General features: G+C 41.5%; 1 protein-coding gene across 39 annotated transcripts in view; it reads right to left on the reverse strand.

Annotated features, from left to right (window-relative positions):
* Positions 1-13,273, reverse strand: part of LOC123758126 (MAP/microtubule affinity-regulating kinase 3) — a 286,973-nt gene that overhangs the window by 53,426 nt on the left and 220,274 nt on the right. For 29 of the 39 annotated variants that reach the window (XR_006772863.2, XR_006772866.2, XR_011229396.1 and 26 more), the window contains 2 exons: positions 10,132-10,318; positions 7,967-8,185 (listed from right to left, as the gene is read on the reverse strand). Coding sequence is in view for 35 of the 39 variants with exons in the window: in XM_045742310.2 (XP_045598266.1) it covers positions 7,967-8,185; positions 10,132-10,318 (406 nt within the window). In the remaining 4 variants the exon portion in view is untranslated. The remainder of the gene's footprint in view (positions 1-7,966; positions 8,186-10,131; positions 10,319-13,273) is intronic. The other 10 variants (XM_069329602.1, XM_069329603.1, XM_069329610.1 and 7 more) reach the window with 3 other exon arrangements.

A 13,273-nucleotide genomic window follows, 5' to 3' on the forward strand; every position in this document is an offset into this window, starting at 1 on the left:
TTATTCAATAGTGTGTAGAGTGATATATTTATATAATAAAATGAGTGAATCATCGCTGTACTCAAAAATATGGTGTGCATATTGTTGATTCAATTATGTTCATCAAACAGTGAACAAATATTTTGTCGGTTATTACACTATATACACAGGTTATATATAAATATCTGCATGTTTTGTTCACCATAACGAACCACTAAGTTGGTATGCTGAGTGGCAGTGGCAGTGGCAGTGGCAGGCAGTGACTGGCTGCCACTGGCTGCCACTCCCTCCCTCACCTCACCTGACTTGCCACCATTCTCCACCCACCATACTGTTTTTGCTTTTATATACAGACGTTATATTTAAGTATTTACATGTTTTGTTCACCATAACTGTACATCTAAGCTTGTATGCTGAGTAAAGGCACAAAGACGTAGCTACTCACACAGTCAGCTGGTGGCGGCCGCCCTCAAGGCCAGACGCATTAATATTTCTCCTACAACAATACTGTTTGTGGTGTTATTACACTATATACACACATTATATATAAATATCTACCTGTTTTATTCACCATACTTGTACAAGTAAACTGGTATGGTGCCCAAAGACCATCGTGGTCATCAGTAAACAACATGGCAAGTCCTGTAGACGACGCTCCTCCCTCACCAAAATGGCGGCTCCCATCCTCCTACTCTCGCTGTTATCTCACACTATACACACGTTATATATAAGTATCTACATTTGTGTTCACCATAGCGAACCACTAAGCTGGTATGGGGAGTGCAGTCAATAAAAGGTGGCCACACACACTCAAAAGACAACGCCACCATCCTCCCTCCCACAGCATTACTCCTCCCTCCATGGCGCACAGCGCTAAATATCACCACAATCCTGCTATTATCAGAACCCTGGTCAGTTTTATCAGTCAGGGGTCTTCTGTAATATCATCATCGCTACATAATAGCATGAACAAGTATATTATGGCATTTTTAGGCGATGCTGTGGTCACAAGCTGAATGTTTCATATCTGAACAAATATTTTTGAGATCCCAGCCCCTTTCATGTATTTAGAGTACCCCAGAGGTACTCTAAAAAGTATATACAATATACGATGTGCCCCGTGCAGGAAGGCAGACCTAGTTGATACCAGATTGCTGGGGTTCTGGGAGTTGTTCTACTCCCCAAGCCCGGCCCGAGGCCAGGCTCGACTTGTGAGAGTTTGGTCCACTAGGCTGTTGCTTAGTGGCCCTCAGGCCCACATACCCACCACAGCCCGGTTGGTTCAGCACTCCTTGGAGGAAACTATCTAGTTTTCTCTTGATGTCCTCGGTTGTTCCGGCAATATTTCTTATGCTCGCTGGGAGGGTGTCGCTGGGAGATCCACAACTGTGGACCTCTAATGTTTATACAGTATTCTCTGATTGTGCCTATGGCACCCCTGGTCTTCACTGGTTCTATATGCATTTTCTTCCATATCGTTCACTCCAGTACGTTGTTATTTTAGACCAAAATTGTATACACACAATTTGCGCCGTTCAAGTGTTAATCCAGCCCTGTATGTTATTTAACCCAAAACTGTACCTAATGTATTCATTCTTTACCAGAAGATGTTCCTGAGAGAAACAAGATGTTGTAGAAAATAGATCCTTCATTAATTAAAGGTTCTTTACCATGATTTCATACAATTTGATTGTTGTTCTTATTACTGATACAGTACCAAGAAAATAGTTAGAAGCATAGAAAGTGTATATTATAAGATCAACACCAGCAATGCAATCATATTTAACCAGCCATGATTAACCCTTGGACAGCAGCTGGAGACTATATGGTAATACCCATGTGCAGAAAATACAAAAAAAATTAAAAAAAAAATCCATTATAAAATTATTAATTTTTATGCAAAATGTAAGGAAAAAATAAATTGTTTTACTGGGGGGAGGCACTCTGAAAGGTTGCATGGTGGCTGTGTCCAGAGGTCTGGAACACAATAAAGTAGCTGTCAGAACTGCAAGAAAAATCACAGTGAAAGAACCTTTCAAACGTGAGATGCTCTATCAATGATGATGCTTTTCATGATGCTAGTGCACTAGTCAAACACTGTTGAATAATAACAGCCCCTTTCAAATCTGGAGAAACTGTTGACCTGGAGAGCATGCAGAAATCCTTTACTGCTAGAATCCACTCAATATCTAAATTATTGGGACTGATTAACATGCTTAAATTTGTATTCTCAACTGCAGGTGGGAGAGAGAGAGAATAATTTACATATTGGAAATATTAGAGGGGCTGGTTCCAAATCTGCACACAGAAATACCATCACATGAGACCAGAAGGCATAGCAGTATGTGCAGAATACTGCTGTTGAAGATCAGAGGTGCAATAGGTACTTTGAGAACTATCAACATCAGAGACCCGAGACTGTTCAAAACGCTTTTCCCTACACATAAGGGGCATATCTAGCCGACCCCTCACAGTGTTCAGGAGAGAACTTTATAAATACCTCCAAAGTATACCTGATTAACTAGGGTGTGATTCATACATAAGGCTGTGAACAACCGCATCTAACGGTGTGGTTAACCAGACCAACCAGGAGGCCTGGTCAGAGACTAAATCATAGGGATGTAGATCACCAAAATCAATGCAAGGTAACTGAAAGGTAGGGTATGGGTCAAGATAAACTCCTTTATGTCCAGAAAGCTATTATACCATACTTGCATCATACATGTAAAACCCAGACAATGATTGTTTAAAGTGTCGTATGACGACCGCATAATCGTGAATCAACATATGATGATAACCGCTGTCCAAAGGTTAAAAGAACACTGGCTTCCACATAATGATACAAATGAAAATATTGAGAAAATAGGTAACAAAGAACATGGGCACATAGGGTAAGAATGTTACTGCATGGAAGTGAAAACTGGGTATGTAAGGAAGAATAAGTTTATGAAGGAGGGGGGGAGGGGGGAGATGGTTAGGGACATGGAATAATTTTGTTTTCCTTAATATTTTAATGATTAAATGTTATATTTTAAGATTATAGAAATAATTTTATAGTAATTTTAATATATAATCTGCATTAATGTGTACTTTCTAACACTCAGAGCAGAATGGCACATGCAACACAGAATCTCACAGAGTATCTCATAGTTTGGCCCATGTCCATCCACAAGGTATTGAAGACAATAGTACTGTCATTTCAAAAGTAGTGGCCAAAGAGTTGAGCATTCTACTCCTATCACAAAAGTGAGATAATCAGGAGTAGTGCAAATTCAGGTAAAAAGGAAATAACTATATAGGATGATGAAGGAAGAAGACAACAAAAACTTAATAAAAAAATATATATAACAGAAAAGAATCTTTAATAGGTAATATGAGACAAAAGTGTATGATATGGTAAACTCAGTGAAAAATAAAGAAGAAAAGTTTTTACTTGTCCAATGAATTAGCTTCTATGTAAACATCAATAAGATCCATTTAGTTTATCTCCAAGAGTGTAAATGCCCTTTTGCATAACACTATTCTAATTAACAAACCTTCAGACTGTAGAGAACTCTTTAATATCATCAGTCACAGGATAATACTGGAAGTCATCAAGACTTCCAGTATCATACTTGCATGGCTATTGTGGCATGTCATTCTGTCATTGTCACAGTCTGTCAATTACGACAACAACCGATTCATTTGTTTTTATTTTTAGAAAAATGTGCATAGATGCATTTTGTGCATGTAGAATTATGCATAAACTTCATCTACTTGAACCAACCTAATACTGTATTATAAATTTACTTGTGTTCACGTTTATGCACCAGAGTATTGCTGAGTGTGTGTACACAATGCATGTGTGTGTATCCATGGGTGTGTGTGTGCAGGTATAGAAAGTGAGCAAAAGAGCAAGGTGTATTCACCTAGTTGTGCTTGCGGGGGGTTGAGCTCTGGCTCTCTGGTCCCACCTCTCAACTGTCAATCAACTGGTGTACAGATTCCTGAGCCTACTGGACTATCATATCTCCATTTGAAACTGTGTATGAGTCAGCCTCCACCACATCGCTGCCTAACGCATTCATCTGTTAACTACTCTGACACTGAAAATTCTAACGTCCCTGTGGCTCATTTGGGTACTCAGTTTCCACCTGTGTCTCCTTGTTCGCATACCACCCGTGTTAAACAGTTTATCCTTATCTACCCTGTCAATTCCTGAGAATTTTGTAGGTAGTTATCATGTATCCCAGCTTGGAACACAGTATCAACCAAGTCTGGAGCAATCTCCGGCCAGAGTAAGTTAAGTTACAATGGGCAACCCCAAAAACTAAACTAAACTCACTCTCTTTTCAGGTAGCTCCACCCAAGAGAATCGAAACCGCAACAGAGTTACAACCTGGTAGCACTGAGGGGCAGTGATACAGAACCTTAAAGAAGACCGCAGATGGGCCACTGAGCGCATACACAACTACAACCTGTCCCAAGAGTAGGGGGAAGCCTTGTCAACACTGAAGTCGAGAAAGGACATCGTGATTAAACCCACGGATAAGGGAGATGGGATAACTATACACGGGAAATGGAACGACTCCTGGCGGATACAGCGGCATACCACCAGATCACAAACCAAGATGCTGCTCTGAAGCATGCCCAGACAAGGAGCAGAAATATAGTCCTCAAGCTTTTTGAAAATAAAGCTCAAGACAGGAATAGAAATGGTGGGCTCATGCAAGCAAAGGCAAGGGACTTTTACATAGCGTTTGAGTCCGCCAACCCTCACCTTTATTTTCTACCAAAGATTCACAAACCACCAAACGAGATCACAGGAACGTGGCAGGGTAGACCAGTGCCACGGCTGAGTGCCACGGCTGCCAGGCATCTACCAGACCGGTAGACTGGACACGTACAGTCCTCCTCAACCCCCTTCTACGACTCCTACCGGAACGTTTTCAAGATAACACACTTCCTGAACAAGCTAGCCAGCATCAGAGGTCCAGTTCCAAGCGGAGCCTACTTTTTCTCAACGGATGTGGTATCACTCTACCCGAGCATACCACAGAGAGAGGTAGCCAAAGTAGTAGCAACCTTTTTTGATGAAAACAAACAAAATCACACAACAACTACAAGAAGCAGGAGTATGAAGGAAACCTCACAGTCAGTTACTGGAGGAAGCCATATTCCATGTAATGAGGGATACCTTCCTTCAATTCGATGGTAAGGCATATAGACAGACAAAGGGCACTGCCATAGGAGCGTCCAGTAGCCTAGTTATTGCCGACATCTTTATGCATGTAGTTTGTGAAAGGGACAGATCCCAGAGAAGACGCTCCAGCAGTGTACCACAGATATATAGACGATATCTTTGGAGTCATGGTAGGTGGACTCTCACGTCTAGAGGGTTTCTTTGCTTGGGCAAACAGTCCATGGAATTATTAAATTTATCTTAGAACACAACACCACATTTTTCCTGGACACCACGGTGTATGTGGATGAAACAACCCGACACCTGAACACGAAGGCGCATTACAAACCTAAGAACCTTCACACATACTTGCAGTTCGACTCATGCCCTCCACTAACCCTAAAGAAATCATTACTTCTCTAGAATTATGCCTTAAAAGAATAAACAGCAAGGACAAAACCCTCTATCCCCAGCTAGACGACCTGTGGGAGATGTTTAGGCACAGCGGTTACCCTGAGGAGAAACAACCACGCACAGGAGAAACTACACGGAAAGACCAGAGAACAACTTCTCAGGCCCCCAGCCCCACGGTTGGAGGATAGAAGATGGATCCTCCCTATCCTGTTCTTTCCTGGTTTTGCTAAGAAACAAACTCTCAGACGTATAGATCTAGATGAGGGAGACATACAGTGACCCCACTTTCTTGGGAGAATTTCCTGCAAAATCCAGCAATGATTGCATGGAGGTGAGGCAAGTCCATCAACCACCTCGTCCGAGCAGGTCTACAACCCGGCACCCACGACCCAACAAGAGAGGAAGACAACCATGCCGAAGAAACCCATCAAAACCCACCAGCGCAGACCTGACACAGGAGCCTGCACAGCACACCAAGATAACTGAAGTATGTGGAGTGGTCAGGAGGGGCCTACATGCAAACAATCAAACCCAGGCCCTTGGGACTACAAATCACGAGTGCTGTCCACTCAGCCGTCAGGCCCTTAGAGTGAGCGAGCGTGTGTGTGTGTGTGTGTGTGTGTGTGTGTGTGTGTGTGTGTGTGTGTGTGTGTGTGTGTGTGTGTGTATTCACCTAGTTGTGCTTGCAGGGGATGAGCTCTTGGCTCTTTCAGCCTGCCTCTCAACTGCCAAGTCTTTTTTTCTCTAACACACACACACAAACACACACACACACACAATAAAATAACGAGGATAAGGCAGGACAGAAAAGGTTGGGCAGACTGCATATTTCTGGACAGTCAAAAGGCCTTTGATACAGTACCGCACATGAGACTGCTATTCAAACTTGAGAGGCAAGCAGGAATAAGTGGAAAGACCCTAGCATGGGTAAGGAACTACCTAACAGGAAGGAGCCAGAGTAACGGTAAGGGGTGAGAAATTAGACTGGCGAACAGTAACGAATGGAGTACCTCAAGGATCGGTGCTAGAAACAATTCTATTCCTAATATACGTTAATGATACATTTACAGGAGTAGAATCTTACATGTTGATGTTTGCGGATGATGCAAAATTAATGAGAATTAGTTGTAACAGATGAGGATTGTAGGATCCTCCAAGAGGACTTGAACAAGTTGGAGAGATGGTCAGAGAAATGGCTACTGAAGTTCAACACCAGCAAATGTAAAGTTATGGAAATGGGATTAGGTGATAGGAAACCAAAGGGACAGTACACAATGAAGGGGGAACTGCCTACCTGTGATGATTCAAGAAAGAGACCTGGGAGTAGACGTAACATCTAATCTAACTATTGAGGCACATATAAATAGAATATCGACAACGGTGTACTCTACACTGGCAAAAGTTAGACCATCATTCAGACACCTAAGTAAGGAGGCATTTAGGGTGCTTTACACTGCCTATGTGAGACCAGTCGTAGAGTATTCCATGCCATCATGGAATACCCACCTTAAGAAACATAAGAAAATTGTAAAAGGTTTAAAAGTTTGTGACGAGGCTCATCCCAGAGTTACGAGAGATGGGATATGAAGAGCGCCAGAAGGAACTGAATCTTACGACACTAGAAAAAAGAAGGGAGAGGGGGAATATGATAGGAATATATAAAATACTCAAGGGAACCGACAGTGGAAATAGAAGAAATGTTCACACGGAATAATACTAACAGAACGAGGGGACATGGGTGGAAGCAGGAAACTCTGACGAGTCACAGATGTTAGGAACTTTTTCTTATACCTGTAGCATGAGAGTATTGGAAAAATGGAATGCACTTATGGAGCAGGTTGTGGAAGCAAACTCTATTCATAACTTTAAGACTAGATATGATATGATAGGAAAATAGGACCAGAGTCATTGCTGTAAACAAATGGCTAGAAAGGCAGGATATCCAAGAGTCAATGCTCGATCCTGCAGGCACAAATAGGTAAGTACACACACTCCTAGGAAGCAGCCCGTAGCACCTATTTACTGCTAGGTAAACAGAGGCATCAGGGTGAAAGAAACTCCGCCCATTTGTTTCCACCATCGCTGGGAATCGATCCCTGGTTCCAAGGATTACGAGTCCAGAGTGTTGTCCACACAGCCACAGCCCCCCCTCCCCCTGTGAGTGAGTGAGTGAGTAAGCATGAGTTATCAGTTTACATTTAAGCGGATCAGCACGCAACTACACATTTCTGTGTTAGGAAGGAATATCATCACACTTTGTACAAATCGATGAAACTTTTTATCACATGCCCAATTATAAATGCTTGAATCACTTTTGGAAGTACTGTAATTTCAAATGGTACACGACCTCATCTGAAGCCACCCATTAATTCATAATTATTATATTTATATAAATGAAAAAAAAAAAAATACCTCCAGGCTTGCCAGGTGCCCCCGTGGGATCAAGAGCTGTAATATTTTGGTTCTTGAGTGCCGCTGAACGAGAGGCTGAGGTGGTGGGCACCCCTCCCTGTGCCAGTCGAGCAGTGTTCTCCTTGATTGTTGCAGAATCAACTGTGTTCTGGCGTCGAAAGTTGTTGGTGCCCGCATGGTTGTGTGCATTAGTCGAGACTGGAGTTGTGCCTCCGCCACCTGTTAGGTGGAGTCGAGTGTCAAGAGTGATGTGTGTTATGGGATCATGTTGCAGCTGTGGCAAGTTGAGCTGCTTGTGATAATCATTATTTTCTGACAGAAGTGCTTCCTGTATAAAGCCTTATTTTATCATGAATGAATTTAATTCATCGAAGTCATAATTGACTTGAAACATTATTCCTATATTTTCCCTTCAGTCATAAAATGCTTATTCAACACTCCTAGCAAATATTACAGGACAATATAAAATTTCAAAACACATTGCTAATTCTCATTCTATCGAGTTACATAACAGGACTTAAAACAGCGGACATCTTGGGCTCTGGTTACAGCATATAAAGACAGGCAAGCAACAATATTTATCTTGCTGGATATTCCATCACCAAGCATATCAGATCATATTAAGTGTGTATATGATCTGCTTATCTAGCAACCAGTGCATTTCTTATTATTTCTACATTCAAGCATTGATCATATAAGTAGTCATCCAGAATGCTACAGGTGAGTGGTTTGAAGTCATTTTAAATAAACAAAATCAACACATTCTGTTAATGCCAGTACAAATGCACTACAACTTAACCCACACACACACAAAGACAAACAAAAGCACTATTACTATTTGTGTTTTCCATTATGAGAGAGCTTGACTTAAATAAAAATTAAGGGATGCTATGTAGGGAACACTTAAGGTTTCAGTTGAGGGGGCCACACAGTAAATTATTCCATTAAAAGTCAATAAATATTAACAGTCAGTGATTTAGCCAAGTGGCATTTCACTTTCATTTACAATGAGAGTGAATGGAGGTATAATCCTCTCCTGTCAAATTAGCATAACCCATAGAGGCAGTAGTCACCAAAGAATATTTTCTATATCAAATGCTTGTGGCTTTCCAGTATTTACTAGACAAAATACTGTACTATTATAAAAACTTTAATGGTAAAGCATTTCATCACAGCAATATAAAACTAAAATTATAAAAGTGCAGATAAGAAGTTTTAGCTAGGTTAAAAAATAGAGGAGTACAGTATTAACTGGTTGAAGGACCAGTTGTCAGTGTGATGGAAGCACATTTACAAGCCATGTAGCAATTTCTCTTTTCAACTAGAACAATTAATAACAACTAAACACTAATTACCTCAAGAGATAAATAGCTTATATTTAACAAGGCTGAGCAGTAATGTTTTACAAGCAATGCAAGTAATTACTTGATAACTTAGGAATTAATGCAGCTTTCATTTAACAATGCTTGAATGAGCAGTTCACAATCCTTCAATATTATTCCAGCATTACTTCCAAGAAAATTTTTAGATTTGAATGTATTCTATTAATATACTGAAACCAAAACCAGTTCCTTCATTACCCATTGTTGTTTAAGGCTGCTAAATCTATCAGAGATCCAATATTTAATTCCCATTTCATTTATTTTGCAAAAAAAAATCATTATTAAAAGGTGGAGGGTAAACTGTCCATTGAAATGTAACAATATCTTGGAAAGAAGTCATTTCTCGAGCCTTAACTAAAACCCCAATAATACATCAGTGAAAGTGCCATCTGAAATATGTCCCATGTCCTAACCTACAGTATCCCTTGTGTTTGCTGAGCAGAAGAGTGAGTAGGCCATTATGCAAGTAAATTTGTAAAGAAATGAGGCAGTAAGATTCTGCATGTGCATGCATCACCCTGCTTTGAATGCAAGAAAGGGCAACATGATTTAGGTAGAATTATTAATAAACACAACACATGAGCAGTAAGCACTTAAATCAAGATTAAAAATAAACCTGTTATGCTTGGGTGCATGTCAAATACAAAAATGATCAAGAGCACAAAAAGGTCAGTGGGTGGGCAAGGAGTTGGGGCAGGGATGGGGAAGTTAGGGCAGGGATGGGGTGAGTGGGAGCAAGGATAGGGGAGGGGGAGCCGCTATGATGCCCGTGTTTCAACTCACGAATGGTCTCCCCACCGGAAGATGCTCTGCGAGAGGGCTTGGAGTTGGTGGCGGAGACTGAGCGATGTACTCCCCGATGGGAGTGAGAGGGGGACTGGGCAGCTCCACTAGACTCTTGGCCTCTTGGAGTTAAACTAGTGTTGCGCAAGGAGAGGGAACTTCCAGACCGAGAACCATCACTCTCAAGCTGAAACAGGTATTTTTCATTAGCATATGTGCAAAAGCAATTAAGGTGTAAGGATGTGGTAACCTCACTGCCCACCAATGTATGTTGCACTTAACCTCTCATGACCTGCCTGTTGATTATTAGACAAATGGGGGAAAAAAAAAGAAAACAGGTCGTGTGCAATTTTTACTGTATTTTCAATGTTTTCCAATTTTTGTTTTCTGGAATAATGCATTGGTCTATCATTAGTGGTATTTTTATCACAAAACATGTGAAACATCTGTATGCACATACACTTTTATGCCCCTAAATAGCACACCATATTATATTTTAAGAATAAAATATAATCTCATTGAGTATGACCACATATTCCATATTAAATATTTTCTGATTTAGAGCTTCTATCCCTCTTACTAGTGCTCTTGCATCAGGGTTCAGCTTGAAGGGGAGTTCACCAAAAGTCATGTTCGTTTTCAAGGTGAAGAAAAATTTAATAACTGAAGAATGTATTACACTTATTATAAAATCGCACGACGTTTCGATCCAACATGGTTCATTCTCATGTTACAGTACAGAGAACCTTATATTTTATGCTAATAGTGGGTCAGGTGAATACAAATGGATCGAACAATGGGGTCAGGTGTAAACAAAGGGTATACATTTCTCATGAAGGAGAAAAGAAGCTAGGGATCAGAAGGTTAAATAGGGTACATACAAAGGTTAATCAAGCGTAGTGGGTGCTGTTTGTCGAGCAGCGTCTTCTATGTTGGCAACTTGACATTCTGGTCTTGTTCTTACTCTCATGGTGGGTATAGTGAATAGTTCCGTAATTTGAGTATTTATGGTAGGTTGTTCTACTTTTATGTGGATTGCTTCAAGAATTTGTATTCATTTTACATCTTGGGTTTTGTCTATTATACAAGTGTTTTTATTCAACATTTCTCTTGTTAAGGTGATGTCATGGGCTTGTCTTGTGTGATTTCTGGGGGCACTGGATTGAAGATGACAAGTCAAAAGCCTTGTCAGCTTGGTCAACGTCATACCTATGTACCTCGATTAATGAGTTTAATCTGTTCTGGCACCAAACTCGTTATGTGGAAAACTCGTCTTGGAAACAAATTTTTCCATTTAAAATAAAGGAAATAAATTTAATCTGTTCCACTCTCAAAAACATCCATACTTGTATGACATTTTTTAATGTAAATATAATACTGCACATGTAATTATAAATGTTTTGTTGTGCTGTTTTCATGTTTACTCTACCTTAAGAAGAGTCGTTTCTGGCTTGAGGAAGACGATGGGGAGGTGGGAAGGTGGGAAGGAGGAGAGGGGTTATGGTGTGGAAGGAGAATCCACCTCTGAGTCAGGCGGGCTCGCTCTCTTTGGGAATTTCACCCCACTGGGACCGGGTTGTGGTTCACTATCACTGGCTCCTCTTTTCTCTACTTTTGCAAAGAACGTATCTATTGACAATGACTTTTGTCTTTGTTTTAGGATGTTCCTAAAACGAGAAAGCAGATTGTCATTAAACATGTTCACACACCGGGTTGTCACTGCTTGATCAGGGTGATGTTTTTCCAAGAATGCGGTCACCTTTTCAAACATTCCCAACACTTCCCTAATCTCACTTGAAGAGGCAGAAGCATCCTCCCCTACCTCCTCTTTCCCTGATGAGAGCTCTTGTGCCTCCTCTTGATTAGGCTCCTTCTGAAGTTCCAGGAGTTCCTCAGTGGTCATACCTGGTTGATAGGGTTCTGGGAGTTCTTCTACTTCCCAAGCCCAGCCCGAGGCCAGGCTTGACTTGTGAGAGTTTGGTCCACTAGGCTGTTGCTTGGAGCGGCCCGCAGGCCCACATACCCACCACAGCCCGGTTGGTCCGGAACGTCTTTTAGAAAACTGTCTAGTTTTCTCTATGTCCATGGTTGTTCCGGCAATATTTTTGATGCTCGCTGGGAGGATGTTGAAAAGCCGAAGACCTCTGAAGTTTATACAGTGTTCTCATTGTGCCTATGGCACCTCTGCTCTCCACTGGTTCTATTCTGCATTTTCTTCCATATCTTTCACTCCAGTACGTTGTTATTTTACTGTATAGATTAGGGACCTGGCCTTCCAATATTTTCCATGTTATATTATTTGGTATCTCTCTCGTCTCCTTTCTAGTGAGTACATTTGGAGAGCTTCGAGACTATCCCAATAATTTAGGTGCTTTATCGCGTCTATGCGTGCCGATTATGTTCTCTGTATTCCTCAATTTCAGCAATCTCTCCTGCTCTGAAGGGGGAAGCGAGTACTGAGCAGTACTTGAGACAGGACAACACCAGTGACTTGAAGAGTACAACCATCATGGGATCCCTCCCATCACGATGAGGTCAGTTCCTCACTGTGCTCCTCTAACTCCTGCACATCAGCAGCATCCAACTCCAGATCCAAACTTTGCCTCAGAGCAACACTATCATCCACTAGATGCACTTCCGGGTCTTCCACAGGTGCAGATGCAAGTGCAGGACTGAAAGCTTCGAAGTCTCGCTCAGGGGCACCCTCAGGCCACAGGTTACGTCATGTATAGTTTAGGGTCCTCCATGTCACTCCTTCCCAGGCCTTATTGATCAAACGTAAGGCACCCAGGATATTGAAGTGGTTCTTCCAGAATTCTTTAAGGGTCAGCTCTGTATTGTCTATCACATCAACACACCTCTCCAACAAGGCCTTCATGTAGAGCTGCTTAAAGTTTGCAATGACTTTTTGGTCCATAGGTTGGTCCACAGGTTGGAGGAGTGGAGTGGTATTGGGAGGAAGAAACTTGATGGTGATGAACTGATTTTCAGGAAACAATTCTTCTTGCATCTGTGGAGGATGTGCAGGAGCATTATTGAGCACAAGCAAGGCCTTGAGTGTCAACTGCTTCTCCAAGATATTTCCCCACCAAAGGGCCAAAAACGTCATTGACCCATTCAGTGAAGAATATCCGCATGACCC

Source organism: Procambarus clarkii, chromosome 22 (assembly GCF_040958095.1).
Source record: "Procambarus clarkii isolate CNS0578487 chromosome 22, FALCON_Pclarkii_2.0, whole genome shotgun sequence".
Taxonomy (NCBI): domain Eukaryota; kingdom Metazoa; phylum Arthropoda; class Malacostraca; order Decapoda; family Cambaridae; genus Procambarus; species Procambarus clarkii.